The sequence below is a fragment of the Pararge aegeria genome, chromosome 15 (assembly GCF_905163445.1).
Source record: "Pararge aegeria chromosome 15, ilParAegt1.1, whole genome shotgun sequence".
Taxonomy (NCBI): Eukaryota; Metazoa; Arthropoda; class Insecta; order Lepidoptera; family Nymphalidae; genus Pararge; species Pararge aegeria.
The window spans coordinates 5,642,571-5,663,665 of record NC_053194.1 but is presented as its reverse complement, the minus strand read 5'-3'; the positions used below and the strand labels follow the sequence as shown (position 1 = coordinate 5,663,665).

The 21,095-nt window shown below is 34.3% G+C and overlaps 2 protein-coding genes and 1 pseudogene across 7 annotated transcripts in view; 2 read left to right on the top strand and 1 right to left on the bottom strand.

Moving 5' to 3' along the window:
• LOC120630128 overlaps positions 1–10,616 on the top strand; it is a 28,272-nt gene extending 17,656 nt beyond the window's left edge. Inside the window, exons 8-14 of the mRNA XM_039899279.1 lie at positions 713–913; positions 1,633–1,848; positions 2,388–2,498; positions 5,130–5,352; positions 6,762–6,886; positions 7,487–7,642; positions 10,561–10,616. Coding sequence (XP_039755213.1) covers positions 713–913; positions 1,633–1,848; positions 2,388–2,498; positions 5,130–5,352; positions 6,762–6,886; positions 7,487–7,642; positions 10,561–10,616 — 1,088 coding nt within the window. The remainder of the gene's footprint in view (positions 1–712; positions 914–1,632; positions 1,849–2,387; positions 2,499–5,129; positions 5,353–6,761; positions 6,887–7,486; positions 7,643–10,560) is intronic.
• Positions 10,617–11,024: 408 nt separating this feature from the next.
• LOC120630127 lies at positions 11,025–12,227 on the bottom strand (annotated as a pseudogene).
• Positions 12,228–16,747: 4,520 nt separating this feature from the next.
• LOC120629974 (monocarboxylate transporter 13) overlaps positions 16,748–21,095 on the top strand; it is a 57,204-nt gene continuing 52,856 nt past the window's right edge. For 4 of the 6 annotated variants that reach the window (XM_039899076.1, XM_039899072.1, XM_039899075.1 and 1 more), the window contains exon 1: positions 16,748–16,894. In XM_039899076.1, coding sequence (XP_039755010.1) covers positions 16,808–16,894 — 87 coding nt within the window. In that variant the 5' untranslated portion in view covers positions 16,748–16,807. Of the gene's footprint in view, positions 16,895–17,751; positions 18,220–21,095 lie in introns of those variants that run through there. The other 2 variants (XM_039899074.1, XM_039899073.1) reach the window with 1 other exon arrangement.

Here is a 21,095-nt window from a genome sequence, read left to right as displayed (position 1 = left end):
TACATGCGAGTGACAATGCATTTACTAATCGGATTTATCTGACCATTAAAAATGTATGTACACGGGGATTCTTTGTTGTCATACCTACCTACGTTTCTGGCCCCTTCAAGCACCTGTCTTTATTCAATATGCAGAATAAAAATGTGTAAAAAACATTATCATATCGAAAGTAATTAAAAAACTGTATTTTTTTACACTTCCTGTATCCGTCTATAAAGTTCAACTGCTGAACACAGCCCACAGGTCTGCTCTGTTATGTGAGAAAGGGTTCAAGAGCATGGACCCATAACGCTGCCCCAATGCGGGTTTAGGGGCTATTACTTATAACATGTTACTGATAATAACTGGAATCGATGGTTTGACGTGCTGTCAAAAGCAATTGTGTTTACAATCACCAATTTCTTTCTTAACAGAAAATATCAATAGCTAACCATTCTTGGCCCAACCCGGGAATGGAACCCACGACTTCGTGATCCGTAGATGAACATGCTAACTAAGTATACTAGACGAACAAGGCAGTTATAGGATATTTTACTGTACAACAATTTTTTTTTGGTGTCATCATCCATAATACGCAGACTTTAATGTCACTGCTGGGAACAGGCCTCGTCTCTCATTGGAGTTAAAGTTTTGGAGCATAGACCCACGATGCTGCTCCAATACCGGTTGGTGAGCTCTTTTTTGTGTAATAGGGCCTCAATATTTTTTCCAGACGTTAATATCCACCATTTGGCACCGTGCTCAGGCTGGGGTGGCACTACTGCAAGTCCTATACAAACATCTACATCCACAAACCTGCAGGCTTGCATGTCTTCGTGCCCAACCACCTCGGAGTACAGCCCTGTGTGCGGCAGCGATCATATCACATATTACAACCACGGAAAAATGGCATGTGCACAATGGTGTGGAAAAGGTACGTTACGTAAGATAAAGCTATGAGCCAGCCAACATGATCAGGCTAATACTAATACTGCTACTGTCTACTGCTAGAACAAGCTCCACTCTTGCTTCTCAGAGAGAAATTCAGAGTAGTAAGACATCTCCAGAGATTTAGAGCAGTACCATCTACAGATTATTTGGGACATCTGCAGCTGTGTCAATCCTTATTATTACTGATATAAACTTAAGCCTATGTAACTCAATGAACTAACTATAAATATACAAAGTTATATAAATCAAATCTTTTCGCTTTTAAATATTCTTCGCGTTTTTCATATTGTAATGTTAAAGTTTATGGACCACGTACTCATAGCAGTGGTTCCCAGTGCCGAAGATTTAATATCAAAATATTGTAGAAGTGTTTTAGTAAGTAATTAATATAAGTCTAAATAATAAGTGGTGATAACTCAGTGGTAAGGGCCCCTTTTTCCCTTCAAACGCCCGAGCTCGCAAGCACCTCTAGTTTTTCGGATTTCTGTGCGTTTCTTACTTAGACAATTAAAATATCACTTGCTTTGATGGTAAAGGAAACATCGTGAGGAAACCTGCATTCTCAAAAACGTGTGAAGTCCAACAATTCTCCGTTGACCAGCGGGGTGGATCGAGGCCCTGCTCATTCTAAGACCCGTGCCCTGAAGAGGGCCGGTAATGGGTTGACAATGATGATTATAAGAGTACATAATATTATTTCAGATGTTCAATTAATTCGACGAACGCCATGCCCAAAAATAACAACCACAGCTCACAATGTAATTACAACAACGCCGAGAAGTACAACAATAAGTATATCAGCACGAACTTGTATAACATCGTGTCCTAGCACCCCGGAATACAACCCAGTTTGTGGCACGGACAGGCAAACCTACTTTAACTTGTCAAGGTTGCAGTGCGCCATTAACTGTGGAGTTGGTAAGCTCATCTAATTGTTCAAAGTCATAGACAAACATTTCGATATTCAAATCGTGATGATAAAAAATGTGCAGATGATGGCGATTACTACATTCGAAAACCAAAGCAACGAGAGTTCTGGGCTACGAAAAAAGTTCTTATTCAGGAGCCAAACTACCATTGCTCAAAACAGTGATATTTTGAAATTTTTGACGTTTTTTATTGAATTATAATCGTAACAAAACGTCAATTGTCATAACCAGAAATTTGCCTTAGATGATGCCAGTAACTTTACTCTGGACTACAAAGAGCAATAAATCATTTTTACCAAAGCAAAAAATTTTGGCGAGACCTGGGGACCAAGACCTCGTAATTTACAATCTTTCTAACAATTAGCAAATCCCATATCTTCGATCATCATTAACTTATCATCTGAAAAATCTCGCTCTCGCTGTAATAATTTATCTTTGAGAGAGAAAAGAGATGTGTGATATCATTTTTCACTGTCAAAGATAAAATATGACAAGAAACAATATTAATTTAAACCTAATTTGTTTCAGATGTATCTTTGCTAAAATCGGTAGCATGCCATCTTGAAGAGAATTCAGCAATTAGCAATAAGCCAAATGATGATGACAATTATGATATCGACATAAGATTTCATAAGGATTGATAATTGCGATAAGAATTAAATGGTAACAAAAATATAATGGCTTTTAATATAGGCAGATAAAACAGAGAAGAGGATATTTGAAATACTACTGCGACCAAAAATAGCAAAGCTCACATATGTGTTCCGTACCATGAAAAAAAATGTATTAGTAATCATTTATACGGATTAAAATTTAATAATATTAAAATATCTTCAGTAGTGTAACTCAGTACAATTTAGGTTATTGTATCCAATGTTTGGATACCTGACCCCTAAATTGGTGGAAGAAGGAATGAAATCCCTTTTGATTTCGTACCATACGGCTTAAAAACCACATCATGTAAATACAGTTCAATACTATATACTTACTCCAGAACTCCAGTATACTATGTTATTACAAAATATCCTTCATCATCATCAGAATATCAACTCATTACCGGCCCACTACAGGGCACGGGTGTTCTCCCACAATGAGAAGAGGTTACGTAGTCCACCATGCCAGTCCAGTGCTGATTGGTGGACTCCACACACCTTTGATAACATTATGGAGAACTCTCAGGCATGAAGGTTTCCTCATTAGATTTTCTTTCAATGTTGAAGTAAGTGATGTCATTGCTTAAAACGCACATCACTTAGTAAAGTTAGAGGTCCTTGCTGGTATTCGAACTCAGCCCCCCAAGAGTGAAGTCGAAGTCCTTCCCACTGGGCTATCACCGCTTCCTAGATAAGTGGGACCCGTAAGAATAAGGTTCAAAAATGACACCGTCGACATCACAATACAAAATAATAAATAAATACAAGTACCTATATAAGGAAATTCTGGATAAGATAGTGCACCAAATATTCAAAGAAGTACATGCAAGTCATTCCGTTCAGTTCGAGCCGAGAGATCCGTTACATTTGGATAGACAGGCAGAAAGCAGAGTGACTTTAAGGTACAGATTTGTCTTTTGCTGACTGAATAAGGTTCCGTAAAGCGAAAAATCAAACGAATTATTGTCCTCTGTGCAAAAATCCAGTTATTCTTAATAGAGTGGTTCCTTGCCGGATGATCAGATTACAAAGATAGAAAATAGATCAATCTGAATCTTTTCCCCTATTTAATAATAAACTTTGATTTGGGCTTGGAAGGAAACATAAGTTCAATACAACTGATCTTAGATTGATATTTAAATATAATCATTTAAGCGTTAAGAAAAATAATTGTACCTGTGTTATTGATGTTTAAGATTATTTAATGTGACTGTGATAATTGCTTCATTTTAATGCTCGTTATTAAATTAGTACTAAAACTATTGGTGTCTTATTTCTTCATTGATATTTAATTGCTAAAAATAATCGGATGTCTTGAGTTATTAATTTCGAGTTTGGTCATTATCATTCACTCAAATTGTATCTACTGTTGTGTTCATTCCTTCTTTAATTCTTCTGTTTCTACGACCTTTAAGTGTTGGTGCCAGATCTTTTCTTTAAAATCTATTCATTGAGATATGAATAATCTTAATATTCTTAATCTGACATATTAGAACAATTAATTTGCTACTTCAATTAATGTTTACAAACGTGCTAGCTAACATGATATATCTACATTACTACATCTTATTAATCATCTCTATATATTGTGCACCTGTGGCCAACGTTTTCCGTAAGTGAAATCCCCGTTATTTCCGATAATTATCACACACCTAATATAACTTATTTAAATTAGTTATTAATAATTCACTAATAGTTCAGATAAGGGGACGATATTTTATCCTTTGATATTGCAAGAGATAAAATACTTCCATTGAGCGTATGTGTAGTAAATGTAAATAATAACGAGTTTTGACACTAGGAAGCCTTATGGACTTCGCCTTAATTGATTTTTTTATTCCACCGTACGACTTCTAAGAAGTAAGAAAGTCAGAAAAGCCAAGCCATGGCCATTGTCTTGCAACATATTCTGTGTAACTGCTCGATAAACAACCTCTGCTGAAAATTTTAACTGAGCAGTTTCCTTGGATAAGAAACGGGTCTTAACATTCTTTGATCTTTTTTCTTAATGAGGATTTCTCAAGCAAGAACTAGCATAATATTATAATGAATATGATTCACCAAAACTATGTGTAAATAATTAATTAATGTAAAAAAATGGCTTCGGCCAAGTAGGAAATCTGTAAGAATCAATAGTTTTGGTTGAACGCGCCAATTTCTGGAGCTGCCGGTTCGAATAAAAAAAATTGTTTTGCGTTGGATAGTCCATTTTTCGAGAAAGTTTATCGCCTATAAGATAATACGCTAAGGCTATAGGACCGGATCATAAATGGAAAATGTTCATTTTAAGCCCTTCCGATGCGTGCGATGCATAAAAGCTTAAAGGTTACGCCTATGCAATGTTTGTGGAAGTTTCGAAGTTTTAAAGAAAATGCGCAACAGCCTTTGTCCATCTTTTAAGGTTGACGCATACTCGGACGAAAGTCTAATAAAGTTGTACGAGAAAAATCTGCACAGAACGTCATAACTGATGAATATATCTCAGCTAACTAAAAATTAACATATGTATTGCTTTAGGATTTATGTTATTGATTATTGTTACTTGATCATCTATGTCTAAAGAGGTACGTTATCAATTTATCTTCTTGAAATCTTTACTATCTATATTAATTAACAGATGGTTTTGAAAGGCCCTGCAGAGATTCTTCACCAGGATGCTTGCAAAACTCAATAGAGGTTGTCTTGCCTGATTTCGTAGGAGGCATTCCGGAGCTTGGAATTCGATCTTTGAACCCTTTCGATGCCGCAAATCTTCTATTTGTCCTACCTAAAGGAATAACTATCGAAATCGAACAAGTTTATACCGGAGGGCTTCGTACATGCCGCGTTGTTTTTGCAAGGTAAATATAGTGTTGAAATATGTATCTAATATATATAAATAATAATTGACGCAGTATCCACTGTACAACAGTGGCGTGCATACAGAGTATGCACAGGGTTTGCACTAAGCGGGCACAAGATATAAAATTTAAAAAATCTCCAGTACGAAAACTCAAGGATAGGCATTGGTTAGAAACAGGCGGAATTCCATGGTATATTATGAAAATTAAGCTTAATTTGCTATACTCTGTGAAATTTTAATATTCATTTTATTTTAATTGTAAACAATTACTGCTTGTAAAGACTATAATAATTAATGTTTAACAATTATTCATTGTAAAGTCATCATCTCCTGAGGATGCTTCGGTTTCAGAGCGAAACGTGCGTAGACAGATCTTCGGACAGATCTGTTTGGTGTGGATTAAAAAGATTGAAAAAATTATAAATTACACCATACAGATTCTACCGCTTTTCGCGGAGTATAGCAAATTAAGCTCAATTTTCATAATTGAGGATAGGCATTGTTAGAGTTATAAAAAGCCTACTACTACTCTTATAACTCGTACTGGAGATTAACTTCATTTCATATCATCTGTAAAGGTATCCTCGATGCACACCACGTACCACTTAAAGGGTTATGTGCATTACTTTATTTTTAGATAAGTGCCTAGTAGTGAACCTTTTTGTGACAGAACTCGTGCGGAGTCCGCCCATGCTTATTTGTGACGCCAAGCATAATCGCTGTGTTCCATTCTGCCAAGTAAGGGCGTGGTTGTCAGTGTAATTACGAGCACATGTAGCTAACATAGCTGCGAAATGCTGCTGCTTTTTGATAACAAATTACCAAATGAGATGAGAAATCTTTGAGATGTCTCTCAATAAGTTCAAAGTTTATATAAAACGTAAGCTTACAGAAAAATCCTATTATAATATTAAGGATTACTTAAACGATTAAAAAGCTTGGGTATGAATTGCTCTAGCTTTATAGCTTAATATAAATTAACTGTGAGATGGTGATAACAAAAAAAAAATACCCGGCTAAGTTTGTTGTGGGCTCTCAGACCAGGGCGCGTTTGGATCCTTAGTAGCTTTAGGTTTAAGTTGGCGAACGAAGTTATCACCATCCTCTTGCAATTGTGTAAACATATACGCATACACAGGCACTTATGAATGCTTCATAAGTGCCTGTGATAGGCCTACATGAACAAAGAAATTTTGAATTTGAATTTGAATTTACTATATTTGTAAACGATTCTTTCCCCTTACTATGGGTCTGCTTAGTCCATCAATTATATTAATAAAAGAACTGTTGTAGCGCTCACAGTTATAACATTTATTGCCGTTCACTTTAGTTAATTTGAATTCTTTCAATACTTTTAAAAAGGCTCAGTTTCACCAAATGATAAATTTATATTTATGTTAAATTTAGGAAAATTGCTGGGGATCAGTACGAAGCACAGCTTCGTTGCAACTTGAGTATAGACGGTGTATACATTTCAAAGGGGAAAATTAATTTTTCCATTGACGGAGAAGGCCAGTCGGTCATAAACTGTAGTAAGTATATAACAAAGTATTGTATGCTTTTTTACTAACTGCCACGCGGTTTTACCCGCGGTGAATATGTTGGTAGTTTGCTTTGACCTTTAGACAGGACGATATTTGGTGTAAAAATACGAATGTTCCTGTATTCCTTGGGAATTTGATATTTGTCCAGGACCAAAAGAAGACTTCTAGGTTGAAGTATGGATAAACAAACATACATTCGAATCCACTACAAGTTAGTTAGTTAACAAGACTGTAGTTTGGTATGGCAGTTATAACTTATTCACCCTCAGCCTATTAACGCCCCACTGATAGGCGAAGGGTCCTCTCCATATAAAAAAGGGTTTTAGAGCATTGACCCACCACGCTGCTTCCATGTGGATTGGTGGGCTCAAACTATTTGTAAGCGGCAATAACCTGGACCAGAAGACTACTGTGCTCTCTGACTCTTAGCGTTAGGTACGGAACTTTTCCTGATAGAAAAATTCCAGTCTTCTCAATAAATTGACCGAGATGAAAATCGATTCCAGGACCTAGTAATCCGTGATCAAACATTCAAAAAAAGGTATTTAGAATGACGTCAACATAATATCAACAAGTTTGTTGTTTCAGATTTAACGATAAATTGTTACTTTCGTATATTGCCCATGACAAAACCAGACGGCGATCTATACTTACAAGTAGAGGATTTCAAATTGACTAATAAATTATTGAAAGGTCAAGTCAGTTTTAGTTTGTATGATTTTATAACGGGGGATCCAGAAATGAGTAAGTAACTGTAAAAATATTTACTTATTATATATATTATATATATATATTTATATTGCCCTTCTTTTATATATATTTTTTTGTATTGATAGACCCAGCAGATAGCGCAACAGATAGCAGCAGGGCTAGTACGGGCGGGAGATAAAAATGATATCCCCCGTTTATATCCAATGACAAGGGATATAATTGACGTGCCCACCTTCTAAATCACTCGAACATGGAATAGGAGTTTACCCCCGTTTATTAACACACATATTTTATTTGGATATTATTTCCACTTGTGCGCCAGTGCTCTGAGAGTTGATAAAGCTCTGGGAGAAGATACATTTATATCCTTTCCCCGGGGATATAATTGTCTCCTGCCCATGCTAGCCGTGCTGATAGTGGTAAGGGGAAAACCATGGTCTACAAACGAGCATCACTTCGCATGGCACCAGGCATGCAAAGAACACATCCTGCAAAGTGTTTCCCTGTGTCCATAAAATAGAGGCGTAGATGTGAAGCTTCATGTCCTTTCTGTGACAGAGTTCGTTCGGGGCAGAACTACCACCATGTTTATTTCTGCCGGTAAGCAGTATTGTGCAATATTGTGTACCAGTCTGAAGGGCGTGTATTTCTTTTTTCCAATCTATACTTATAATAAAACTGTAACTGGAAGATTTCTGTACATTTAATATATTTTGAAAATTTTGACCGGGGATGCTTTATAATCGATACTGAGTCCAAAACAGATTTTTATTTAATTTTTGTCTGTCTGTCTGTCTGTCTGTCTGTCCGGGAATCACGTGAAAACTACAGATCGGATTCAAATAAAATTTATTATAGTGTCAACATATAGGCTATATTCCGGGTCAACATATAGGCTACGTTTTATCCCGATAAACAATAAGCTTCTCTCGGGAAATGAGATGAAATTTTTATCAATTTTACTTCATAGCTCCGTTAAATTTGAACCGATTTTAATAAGTCTTTTTTTATTTGAAAGTGTATGCTATCAAGCATGTATTGTGTAATTTTAATGAAGATCAGATAAATATTGTCGGAGATAAAAGACATAACTATTCACAGATAACAGCGAGTTGTAAAGCATATGGGACAGCGATCGAATGCATGCGTACCATCGTACTTATATTATAAATGTGAAAGTTTGTGAGTAAGGATGTATGGATGGATGGATGGATGTATGTATGTATGGATGGATGGATTGACATGTTTAAAGTAATCATTATTACCTACAAAAAAGTCTGGGAAGCTAAATGCCTTGTTAGGACTAAATTGTTAGGACACAATAACCGCTTTTTGTTATAATTTGTCAATCAAAACACGGGTACAATCTAGTCTATATATATAAAAGAAAGTTGTGTTAGTAACGGCTGGACCAATTTTTATAGTATTAGATTTTTTTGATTCCTCTTAGCCGGAATAGGATAATAAGCATAAAAATATAACATCAAAAAAAATCCGCGGTACGAAGTTCGCCGGGACAGCTATTAGGCACATATATGGCACTTTTGATGCGTACATTAAGTACATGTAAAATATGACATAGAAGTGAGTTGATGGCGATAACTAGATTCGCCAACTTCAAACTAAAGCTACGAGGGTTCCAATCGCGCCCTGGTCTAAAGAGAAGCCCACAACAAACTTCGCCGGTTGTATTTTTTGTTATCACAATCTCACATCGTCATTTAAAAATACTTAAGAAGCAGCCTGGTTAGATAATTTACAACCAAGCATTTTTATAATTGACGTAGTCCTTAATACGTCTACTTCGCATCTACGCTTTAGGTTGATGGACACAGGGCAACACTTTGTGAATTATTAACTACTAGCTGACCCGCGACTTCGTCTGCACCAAATCGATTAATATCTTAAAAAAAACCTAGAAACTAATTGCAGTGCCTCCTACCAGGTCCAGTTTTATTTCCAAACCATGTTATTCGCGGCCCGTCGTCACCGTACGTGTTATTCTATACCCATCGCAACATCTAAGCGATAGGTTCAATTTGAATAATTTAAAAATGAATTTGCAGGTTATTAATCAAACTTAATATTTATATTATTTTATTTCTTTCGTAATATTAGCAGGATGGTACGCATGCATTCGTATTTGCATTCAAAAATTAAATAACAATCTTATTTGGACTCAGTATCGATTATAAAGCATACCCCGATCAAAAATTTTAAAATATATGTACACAAATCTTCCAGCTACAGTTTTATTATAACTAGGTATAGATAAAAAACTCATTTACTTTAACCTAATTATTTTATATTACAGGTAGCGCTGTTTTGAATTTTTTAAACGAAAATTGGTCTTCACTTCTCAAAATTATCTAAGTGCTCTTCCTACTGACTCTTCATCAAATATGGCGCTATAAGTGTTTCAAGCAATATCAGAAAACTACTGGGCAATGTATTCCTCATATGAATCAACTCGGCTTTAGCCACTGCTGGACTAAAGGCGAGACGCGGTAGGTGGCAGTAGTAGCCCGGAGGATTTGGTCACCACCCCTCCACCTCACGGCACCCATTGTCGTTTAATTAACTCGGACAAGTTCAGGTTATTGTTGATAAAATTGGTTCATTTCTTACTCTTCTGAGGTTAGTTTTTTAAGTTTAATTGTAATTTGAACTTGACCTGTGATATATATATTTTTTCTTTTTCACAATTGTACCTAATTGGTATTGTATATGTGTTGGCTTTGCCTGAAATAATGATTATACATTTGTATGGACTGAGCCGCATAATTTTTATTTAACAATCATGTCAAAAAAACTTTGCTCCTTAACTCGTATGTTTGTGAAGCTAGAAACTTAAATGGAAATTTTTAGAATTTAATTCAAAATATTGCGCAAAAATAACACAGTGCGAGTCACTGAACCAGAGTTTACAAATAACCAATAATCTTTTACAGGAGAAAGTGGTCCTAGAGTGACTCTGGAACTAATATTACTATCGTTGTTTTACTGATTTGTAGTTTAGTTCTTTGTACACTCGTATTACAGCTTCACAACTAACAGCACCAAAATGGCGTCAATCAATTGAAGACAAAAACAAAGTGACGATAGACTGTCAAGTTGTAATATTATAGGTGACTACGTGTAGCGTACATACCTAAGTACAGACAGCCTATTGATGGTCACAAAAAAGGTAGGTAAATAGTAGGCAGGAATAGGAAAAATTAAACAACCTCATTTTGGTACACACGTTTACTTAAATCAAATGAATTAGTTATATAAAAACCATATACAAGAAATTGAATTGAATTATATCAAAGAAAAAAAAACATATTACAGAATGTCATTGCAAAAGTGACACCATTATAATTTTGGTTATGTGCAGCAAATAGTTTCAAAACACCATAATTCAATTTAGTTTAGGTTGTGTAAATATTAATAACAAAAATATATTCAGAAAAAATGGGAAAGTTGAATGATTACTATCAGATATGTCGTCGAAACGCTTATAAATTTAAGCATTAACTTTATATCTATGGCAAACATGTCGTATGCGAAAATCTGTAACGGCCACACCTCAATCAATTCCATAAATGCTTTAGCCTGTACACGCATTTGCCTGGTAAGATTGTAGTCCATAATGAGCTCGTTCAGTAAGATCTTAGTAGAGTAGCGCTTCATAAGCATAACTTCACAAGTATAAGACATATAACCCACTGCCATGATTTCAAATACACAGCTTAATACAATACGGGGTAGCGAGACATTCATTTTTGCAGTTTGAATGAAGTAGATTGATGTCCACATCGTGATTATGATAGATATGAATGTCGTGAAGAGCACTTTAAATATAATAAAATGGAATGCTTTGTTAATTTCATTGCACGCTTCACCGATCATATCGTAAGTTATACCCAAAGAACGAATTATATAATTGTTATCTAACATCTTTAAAAAATCGTTTTGATTTCGGAAATTCCTTTCTGTTATATTTAAAGTGCCATTTTTTGATTTTTTTGTAATTATGACCTCTTCCAAAATGTTATTTATAAAAACTAATCTGTCTTTAATTGTTTTGATAAATAAAGAAAAAGATAACACGTCTAGGTGACGCTCAAAATCAATTATAGTTAGTATTATTCCACTCCACAACGGTGCATTATTTTCAATGAAATAGTAAGTTAACGTATAAATGAAAATATAAATTGAAATTACGATTTGAATGTACCTACGCGAATCCTTGTAGAATTTTCTAGGGATATTTAAATTAGCATCTATTAGGGAGATTGTTTTTATAATATGCACATTGTTTTCAGTGTAACTTATAAAGACGAATGTTGATATAATATGTTGTATGACCATTGACATGGCAGATATTTTATATACTGATTCCACAATGTACTCAATCTTAATAAGAGTATTGTATATGCTGGTATTAAAAAAAACGATACCATACGCTATAACAGGAAGGCACATTACGAAGATAGCGTAATACTTCATTCTTTTACTTATTATTTCTTCTTTTTCCACCGACCTCTCGATATCTGAATTTCCCAAACATATTTTCAATAACCATCAGAGGTCTCAGCATATATATAATTGAGGAAATTCTTGAGTCCTCCATTTTTATTATGATCAATGCTTCTTGAATTATTTTTAAACTTTTTTAGAGAGAAAATTTTATAAAATTATTATAACAAACAACTTGGTCCAATCTCGTTAGAAGTTAATTTGGAAATGTACTCAAATAAAAATACCAGTGTTTTTTTTTGAGTTATTAGAGAAATGGGTTACTACCGTCTCCCATTTGTATATTAAGTAATTATTTCATTATAAATAATTAAAACATTGCACTCTAGTTAATGAATGTTAGACATTTGATAAATAAAGGTTACATGATATCGATGTAAACTGTTCATTTATATTCCACTAGATATTCCCCGTGGTTTGTCTGATCTCTGGCTTTAAGGTTCAGAAGAGAGTTTGGCATCCTTTTAGTATTTATAACTAAACGAATAAGACAACTCCTACCACTATGTGTATGATGATCAGCGGTCAAGATCCTGATACATGTGATACTTCTGATACGTAAGAAAATATATTGTTTAGTCTAACAGCGATTTCATCTTGTTCTTTGAGGACTTTTAACGTCTAAGTATATCCAAAAAGATTTACTATACCAAAACCCAAATACGAAATTCAAAACGGAACTAAACTAATAATACAATCTTTAAATATAAAAAATTGAAATCGGTAACATCGACACAATTTTTCATACCTCCATCCAGAAGGTACCTCATAGTTTTGTTATAGCCTACCCACGGGATTTTTTTCGCACACAGCCGTGGATGGACGGATCGTGCTACACAGAACGATAATTCACATATTATTTACAAAGGTAAAAGTAGGTCCTGCGCAACATGATGCCGTTTTAGTCTGATCAGTGCCATATATTAATAGCCTTTTTGCATAAATGCCTACTGCCAGGTCGCCGATCTTATGCTGTGGCAGACAGGGAATGTTTCATAATACCTGTCAATGTGTATACAAAAATACATACAAACATTCGACTCATATCTTATACTAGCCATGAAAACCACTTAAATTTGAACTATCGAAACTATCGAATAGAAACTATCGAAATCCATTCGATATATAATTTTATCTAGTTTAAATTATAACGATAATATTATGTGAAAATCTATTTTCGTCTTCTACTTTTTTTTAATTGCTAGGATTAGGATTAGGAAAACATACTAAATAAATAGATACAATTGCTGGGAAACAAACGATATATTAAAAACCATCGTGGATAATAAAATCAATTTGGATCAGTGATATGGATATTGATTGTATTCCGCCGAATTACACGGAAGAAGCCTACTAACTATTGCAAAAATCGTTTGCAATGTTACCATTAAAGTAGAAGGATTTATTAATATATTTTATAAGAATTTTAGCTCTTATATATAAACCTCGGCGGAAGTTTAAGTCAGAAGCTTGAAGTCTGAGCTGCAGGTGAGGAGTCCAATAATATGATAGCTTTTCTTTCCTCGACCGTAATGTACTTACCTTCTTGCTATTAACAAAGATTGATGCGAGAATGAGAAAACACATAAGTAATCGTATGAGAAAGACAGGTTCTAAGTTTAAATGTAATTTTAATGGGACCTAAGTGTTCTGGTATACATCGCATTGAAGTCCATGTTTAGAAGTCAGTTGATAAAATGAAATTTATATTATGTGCTAAATGTATATGCTTACCAACAGGTTTTAATTTCTTACGCAGGCGTGTATATGTTTACCAACAGGTTTTGATTTCTTAAGTCTCTGAAAAAGATACCTACCCTACCACTTAAAGTTTTATATTTATTTATTAAAAGTTTAACAATTATTGTTACTATTATATTCAAATTGCTTTAAAATCCCTTGTCTTTAAGAAATTTATGAGGTACTAGACAATATATTAAACCACCAGTAAAAGTCAAATAGTTGGTCGATTGCAAAATATTTGATTATAGCACAGCGTTTATCGCAAATGTTGTTATTGGCTGAATTTATGGCACCCTCGCTAAGATTACTTATTATACTTAATCAGAAAGCTTAGCGATCGTCACATTGTCACTGTCATTCTACGACAATTAGGCCCCGGAGCTTTCCAACTGTTATGAGACTCAGCTGAGCGTTTCGGACTTGCGCCTGTTGTATCGACCGCCGCTAACGTAGACTTGGATGTTCACAGTATCGATATTTAGGACATTTTTGGTCTACGAATTACAAATAGGTACTTTATTCACACTCCATTACACCCATCAGGTAATTAAATAATTTCAGAAGATACTATTGCATACAAGAATACTTTGCGAAAATCCATGATATGCTTAAACATTGTGCTTAATTTTCATAATATATTCAGAAAATAACTTTAATAATTAAATTGAGGGAGTTTTGTGATGGCAAGTATCTTACAATATTTAAATATTTTAGCGGCTAAGGCTTCTCCACAGATTTAATACGAACATGTTAAAATTTGTAATTATCTTGGTGTTAAGCATCCGAATAACATGCTGTAAAGGGCAAGGTTTATTTATATATGATATTATGATTGATAGTTAAATTACATTTTTGTAATAAATAATATTCTATGCGTTAAAATGACGATTGAAACGCACTGTGTCATTTTTAAATAATTTTCTGATAAAAATTAAACGGCAACCGGCCGAATTTCATTATTGCAGAATGAAATCTTATTATTTTTGTAAAGCTTATAAAAATATATTAAATAAAAACTTATGTTACTCCCTGAAAATGTAGCTTTCTATTGGCCAAAGAACCTGTGAAATAGATTTTGTAGTTTTTAGTTTATCCATTCCATAAAACCGTGATAACAAATCCTAGCGAACAATATAATTGCGAATGGGGAGTTAGGTTAGTCAAAATAATAGCTTTTAGTTTTCTTTCATGCACGATCGAAGGTCGTTTTACAAACAATGTGAGAGATATACCTAAATAGAAAACAAGATTTTATATACTTATTTAGGACACTATTTAGACAATGTGTCTCAATGATATGGGCATTGGATGTATGGATTTATGTGGATGATCCAGTTGCATATAATCGATTGCATCGGATCGAACTATTATCAATATCGATCGAATAATCGATCAATAGTTTGTTCACACAAATAGTTTGCGCGCTTTGAAAGCCGCAGCTGGTTCATGCCGAGCTGGGGAGCGAGCGTCAGGTACTTCAAAGACAAGACATATAGGCACTGAGCTTTACACGATCATACCGATATTGTTGCGTCACGAGTCATAGGATTCAGTTAACTGTATTTATTATTTTTATTTTTAGTTGTTTCACTATTATAACTATATAAAGTAGAAATTAAATAAATAAGGTACAGAATGTTTTCATATAGTTTCAACATAGCGTGTGGTGCCTACTGCAAACTATTTGTACGGATGAACTATATTTATGGCTGCATTATTCGACACAGATGTTTAAAATGGCATGCATATTTAACACCTGTCACTGGTATATATGTCACTGGAACATCATTGTAATATTTCTTATAAGTAGTTCGTAAAAATGTTATATAGGAGCTCTGTAAGAGAGTATACATATATAATTTCTTCGTTTCATTTATCTCCAGATATCAAATTCTGTTGAAGACATTAGACAGCAGAATATTTTATGAATAATTGCATCAAATCAACTTAGAAATAAAAAAAACTGAGGAACCAGGCCTGTCATCAGCTTAATGGGAACACTGCAGTTGAAATTCTACTTCTACGAAGCGGACACAAATAATCTTTAAGAATCGTATGCTCGCTCTCGTAAAAGAATACATAAGTATCTTTATTTTATGGTCACTTGGCAGTTGCGACTAATAAAGTACTTATGGGAATCAATATATGTCGTTGCATTTTTGTCCATTCGTAATTTATCCACGAATTTACACCTGAAATTCGTTTTGGGCATACACGAAGATCGGGTTATTTACGAAATACGTTATCACATTGCGTTAAGATTGCATAAATTGAGCTGCGTATGCGGTTATTGTATTGAGCAAATAGTGTAAGCATGGACACACATTAACCACTTTCAGTGAAATAGGTTTCATTTTTCATATTTTTTTTAAATCATCATCATACAACCCATTACCGGCCCACTAAATGGCACAGGCCTAATTCTGTAATGGAAAGGGTTTATGCCATAGTTCAAAACGCTGGCCAAGTGCAGTTTGGTGGACTTAACACGCCTTGGAGAAAATTATGGAGAACTCTGAGGTATGGAGGTTTCCTTATGCTGTTTTCGAACACTGTTAGAGCAATTTTATAGCTTAAAACCCACAAAGCTTAGTTAAAGGTGCATGCCGGAGTTCGAACTCGGCCCCCGGAAGTGAAGCCGTAGTCCTAACCACTAGGCTATAACCGCTTTTTTTTATAAACGATACCGAAAAATAATATACCTATCCTCTCGTTAGTGGTTAAGCACCATTCAAGCTTCGCGTAAAGTCTAGCAAGGATACGTTCGAAACATTTTTATCGATGTTTAAGGGTTAATCCCTAGTTCAAATGCGGGACTCGTGTAACTAAGCACACCGCACAACGGCGCGGCATCGGTCGCGCGAAGGACGCGCGGCTTGCGGCCTCGCGCCGCATATACGCCAACGCAGCAGTTAGAGCCTAGCGATCAACATGGGGCAGACTGCCGGCACCGAATGCACGCCAGATGATGAAGACGATGAACCCCGTATTCGTGCCAACCCTACCGAACGGTCATTGGTAAGATATAGTTATGTCATAATCATACATTTGAATAGTGAGGCAATTTTTGCAAAAAAGACAGGTAGGTACTTAACTGTGAATATATAGGACTTAATCTAAATAACGGTACATCTAATACAAATACTATCTAACTATATTCTTCTTACTATTATTTACCCTCGTACCTATTTCCCTATGTTTTTTTTAGGTATATTTAGCCAAAAAGTACCTACCTACAACTTAATAATTAATACCTATATATTTAATGCAAGTGGATAGCCACTTTACACTAAATTAAACTGTTAGCCGTATAAGTGCCATAGAGCCGATTTTGAAACATTATATAAACGCCTGCTGAAATGTTATCGCAAGTAATATTTCTATGAATTTCGGTATAATTATTTTAAGGAGCACTTTAAAGGTTCATATTACAAATTCAACTGGCCAGACGGCATCGAAAGACCATTTAATCGATTGAAGATGTGCCTATAATTGAATATTTTTATTGGATTTAGTGATAAAAATTGGTCTGAGCTTGTAGTGCTTGTAATTATGCTACGTTAAATGGTGGGTATTTCTGAATTTTTATACTTGGGTTAGTGCGATAGGGAAGGCGTCGATTTGAACGTTTTGAAAACATTCATATACCTACCTACCCGATCCCTATGTATTATAACAATCATGAGATTGATTTCCTATTTTCCTACTAATTAAATGCTAAAGTGTAGTTATTTCCTTCAAATATGACTCTTTTTTTATACAATAAGGTAGCTTGGAGAACCTTTCCGAATACAAGTTTCGCGCGCTTGACTCATTCATACGCACTTGGCGCGAGTTTCTTTATCGCTTTGACAGTTCTTGTCCGGAGGCGCTACTGGTCTAGTGTGCGTTAAGCGTTAGGAGCTGTGTGTGAAACGAAACGTATCCGAGCAGTCGTAAGCACATCTGTCAACCTTGCTAAACATCGACTATTATTTTTAAAATAGTTGGGTTTATTCCAGTAAATCCGGTGGGATTAAATAATAAGAACTAGGACATTTTTATAGAATACTGCTAAATTGTTTGAAGAACGACGCTATGTGGTGGTGTAATTGATTTATTTGTGCTATCATCTGTCAGAATTAAAATTTAAATCATTTGAATACTGAAGTGTTAGATGCTCAGATGTTTGTTGAATTGAGTGCTCATTATTAATCTCAGCGGTCCGCCCGACTGCTGCAGTGCAGTATTTTCTATTGTTACCGAGAAGAGTATAGTGGTAAAGGGAATCGAACATGTCTAAGGTGTCCCTTAGTAATATCCCATCAAATCCTCGTATTAATCGTTTGAGAACTTTTTCAAGGGTGAGTACTATAAATATTTTTTATTTTTTTTTGTAAACGAACGAGTAATTGTTCAATAATTATTAGCGATACCGTTTTGAGGTTACATTACAAACACCTTTGTCCTAAAGAAAATTTCCTTATATTTTTTGTATACCTCCTCTTTATTGTTTGTTTATGTTCAAAGGAATTTTAATGTCCAAGTGATAGGTAAGGATGAAAATGAAATTATTCAATAGACTAATTATGATCATTTGGATTATTTCCACACTACTAAACCATTCCACTGCTAGGCACAGGCAGGAGACCTGTTAGGATGTTAGAGCATAAACCCACCATGCTACTCCAATGTGGGTTGGTGGACTATTTCTTTGAATGTGTATGGAATTGTATATGATCCTGAAGTTGTATTTTTATTTACAAACTATTAAGATTATGAAATAATTATTGTCTGACTGCTTTTGTGTAAATACAACATAAGTTAAAATGTATTTGATTCCTAGCATCAAAGTTCATTGAATAGTTTATTTATGGTAGACTTTGTTTATAATAATGCAACATGGGAAGAAAACTAAAAGAATGCTGTACAAATATATAAACTTACAAAAAATAAATAAATGTTAATATCTACTTGTATAAATAAATTAATATCTAGATTTTGGTTTTTTTAAACAGTTTCATTTTTAAATAATTTCAATAGATTATTTCCTTACAACCACCAAGCAGTGAAACCTACAACCAGCAATAGGAATAGGTAGTGGAATTAGCGTTGAGGATTGTGAACATTATATTAAGGCTTTTTGTCTTACACGTAACAACAAAAACTGTTTTTAACATTCTAATCATCATCCCTAAAAACAATGGTTGAACCAGATAGCTTTAAATTTATTGTTCCAAGTTTGCCTAGTCTAGATAAGAGTTAACAATGTCCATTATTTGCGCGCCTTTCAAATTAGGCGCGCACAGTCACTACCGATTTTTAAAAGACTCCTTAAAAAACATTTTATGCCACCCTAATTCGTAATTTTTTTTTGCTTCAGAGTCACTTTTCTTTGTGTTGTTGGCTTGTACTTTGTATGATATAGTAATTGATATATATATTTATTTTTAATTTGTTAACTGCTCTTCTCTTGTGTACAACCTAACCCTTAAGTCTGTGTTTTTTTCCTTTCCTTGATTGGGTTGCCTGGCAGAGATCGCTTTTTAGCGATAAGGCCGCCCATTGTACCTGTGTTTTATTGTGTTGTTTTTGTTTATAATTTAATTTCTGTTAGGTGTACAATAAAGTGTATTTTCATTTCATTTCATTTCATTTCATTATTTAGTACATTAATTTATTATATGTATATACTTTAAGGCTTACAAATTTTAATGTACTTTTTACTCCCATAATATTCAATTCCTATTTGTTTCAAATATACAAATTCCATCCTTGTTGTATTTACTTGTATATCCTTATTAACTTATTAAGATAATGGAATGAAATAAAATTCCATTAACCTATTCTGATCACTGGTAATAAATAGCTAGGCAACAGTCTGTGTGATGAGGTTAGGTTTAGTTAGTTTATGTCTTCACTAGTAATTTTGACTCCTGGAAACTTACTAGAAAATGATAATGTAGTTTTTTTACACACTTGCCTGAATAAGATGATTTTACATTCCTAAGTTCAAAGGTTATATTATAAGTTCCTAACTTGGAACTTGCTTTGCAAACTATATATAAATGGAGGCAAAATGCTTCGTACATATTGTTGGGAAGTCAACTATGTTGTTTCAAACCCTTACAGTATTTCCCTGCATTTCCTTGTTGTGCATATACAAATATCAAGTGCAATATGCCTTCATATTAAAGTTTAACTCAAAGTTGCTCACAACATGAATATTTAAATTAGCTATTCAAGAACATAGCAAAGTTAAAACTATGCTACTGACTGCACTACTCTCATATAGTATAAATACAAAGTTAGTTGGGTATGTTTGAGTTTGATGGCAAAGCATACATTTCTAAGTCATCATGACCTCTTGTCAGATATATTAGGAGTTTGACTATGAGAGTTACATATAGTAGCATGAATCTATACTTTGAAATAAATATAGAGTGCAAAACTTGGTTTATTTAGAAATGAAAGTCTTTGTCTGTGAAAGATATATGCTACACATCTAGGTAAGGTTGTAAAATGGAGGGTAGGTACCCCCTTTTAAATTATTACCTGACTGATACCTTCTTAGCTATGAATTGAAAAATCAGGAATGGGATCTGAAATTTGATTAAGTTAATCCTTTAGGTTTAAAGTATTTGAGTTTGACATTATTTTCAATTTTCTGGTTTAAAAATGAGTTATGTTAGATTTCTTAAGCTAGAATACACGTTTGGCGCCTCTTACGTCACAAATACCATTCCATAAACGATGCCACGGGTTCATGGAATGTGTATACATGTAATTGGCACAAACTGTTTCGTGGTCACTAATTTATCAATGGGATGTTGCTCATCGTATGAACGATATTCGTTTCCATAAAATGTTTGTTAATCAGATGTCAACAATTAACATGAATGTAGGTATGAATACATATTATCAAGTGACCGGGACCTTAACCATGCTACGGCGTATGAAAAATGTAACTTAAAAATGTTTGCCAATCAAACGCCCCGTCATTTTTAAAAGGGTTGAAGCATGCAGTTTTTATTTAGAATCATGAACATTATAAACCGATTACTAGGCCAAGTACAAGATACTAGTCTGCTCTCAGAATTAGAGGTGGGTTGTAGTCCAACTTTTTGTAAAAGTATGGATTGTTAGACTTAATAAGTTTTGAGAACAATATTGACAACTTTCAGGCAGGGTGGATTACTCACGAAGTTTTCGTTTATTTTTAAAGCAAGTGACATTTGAT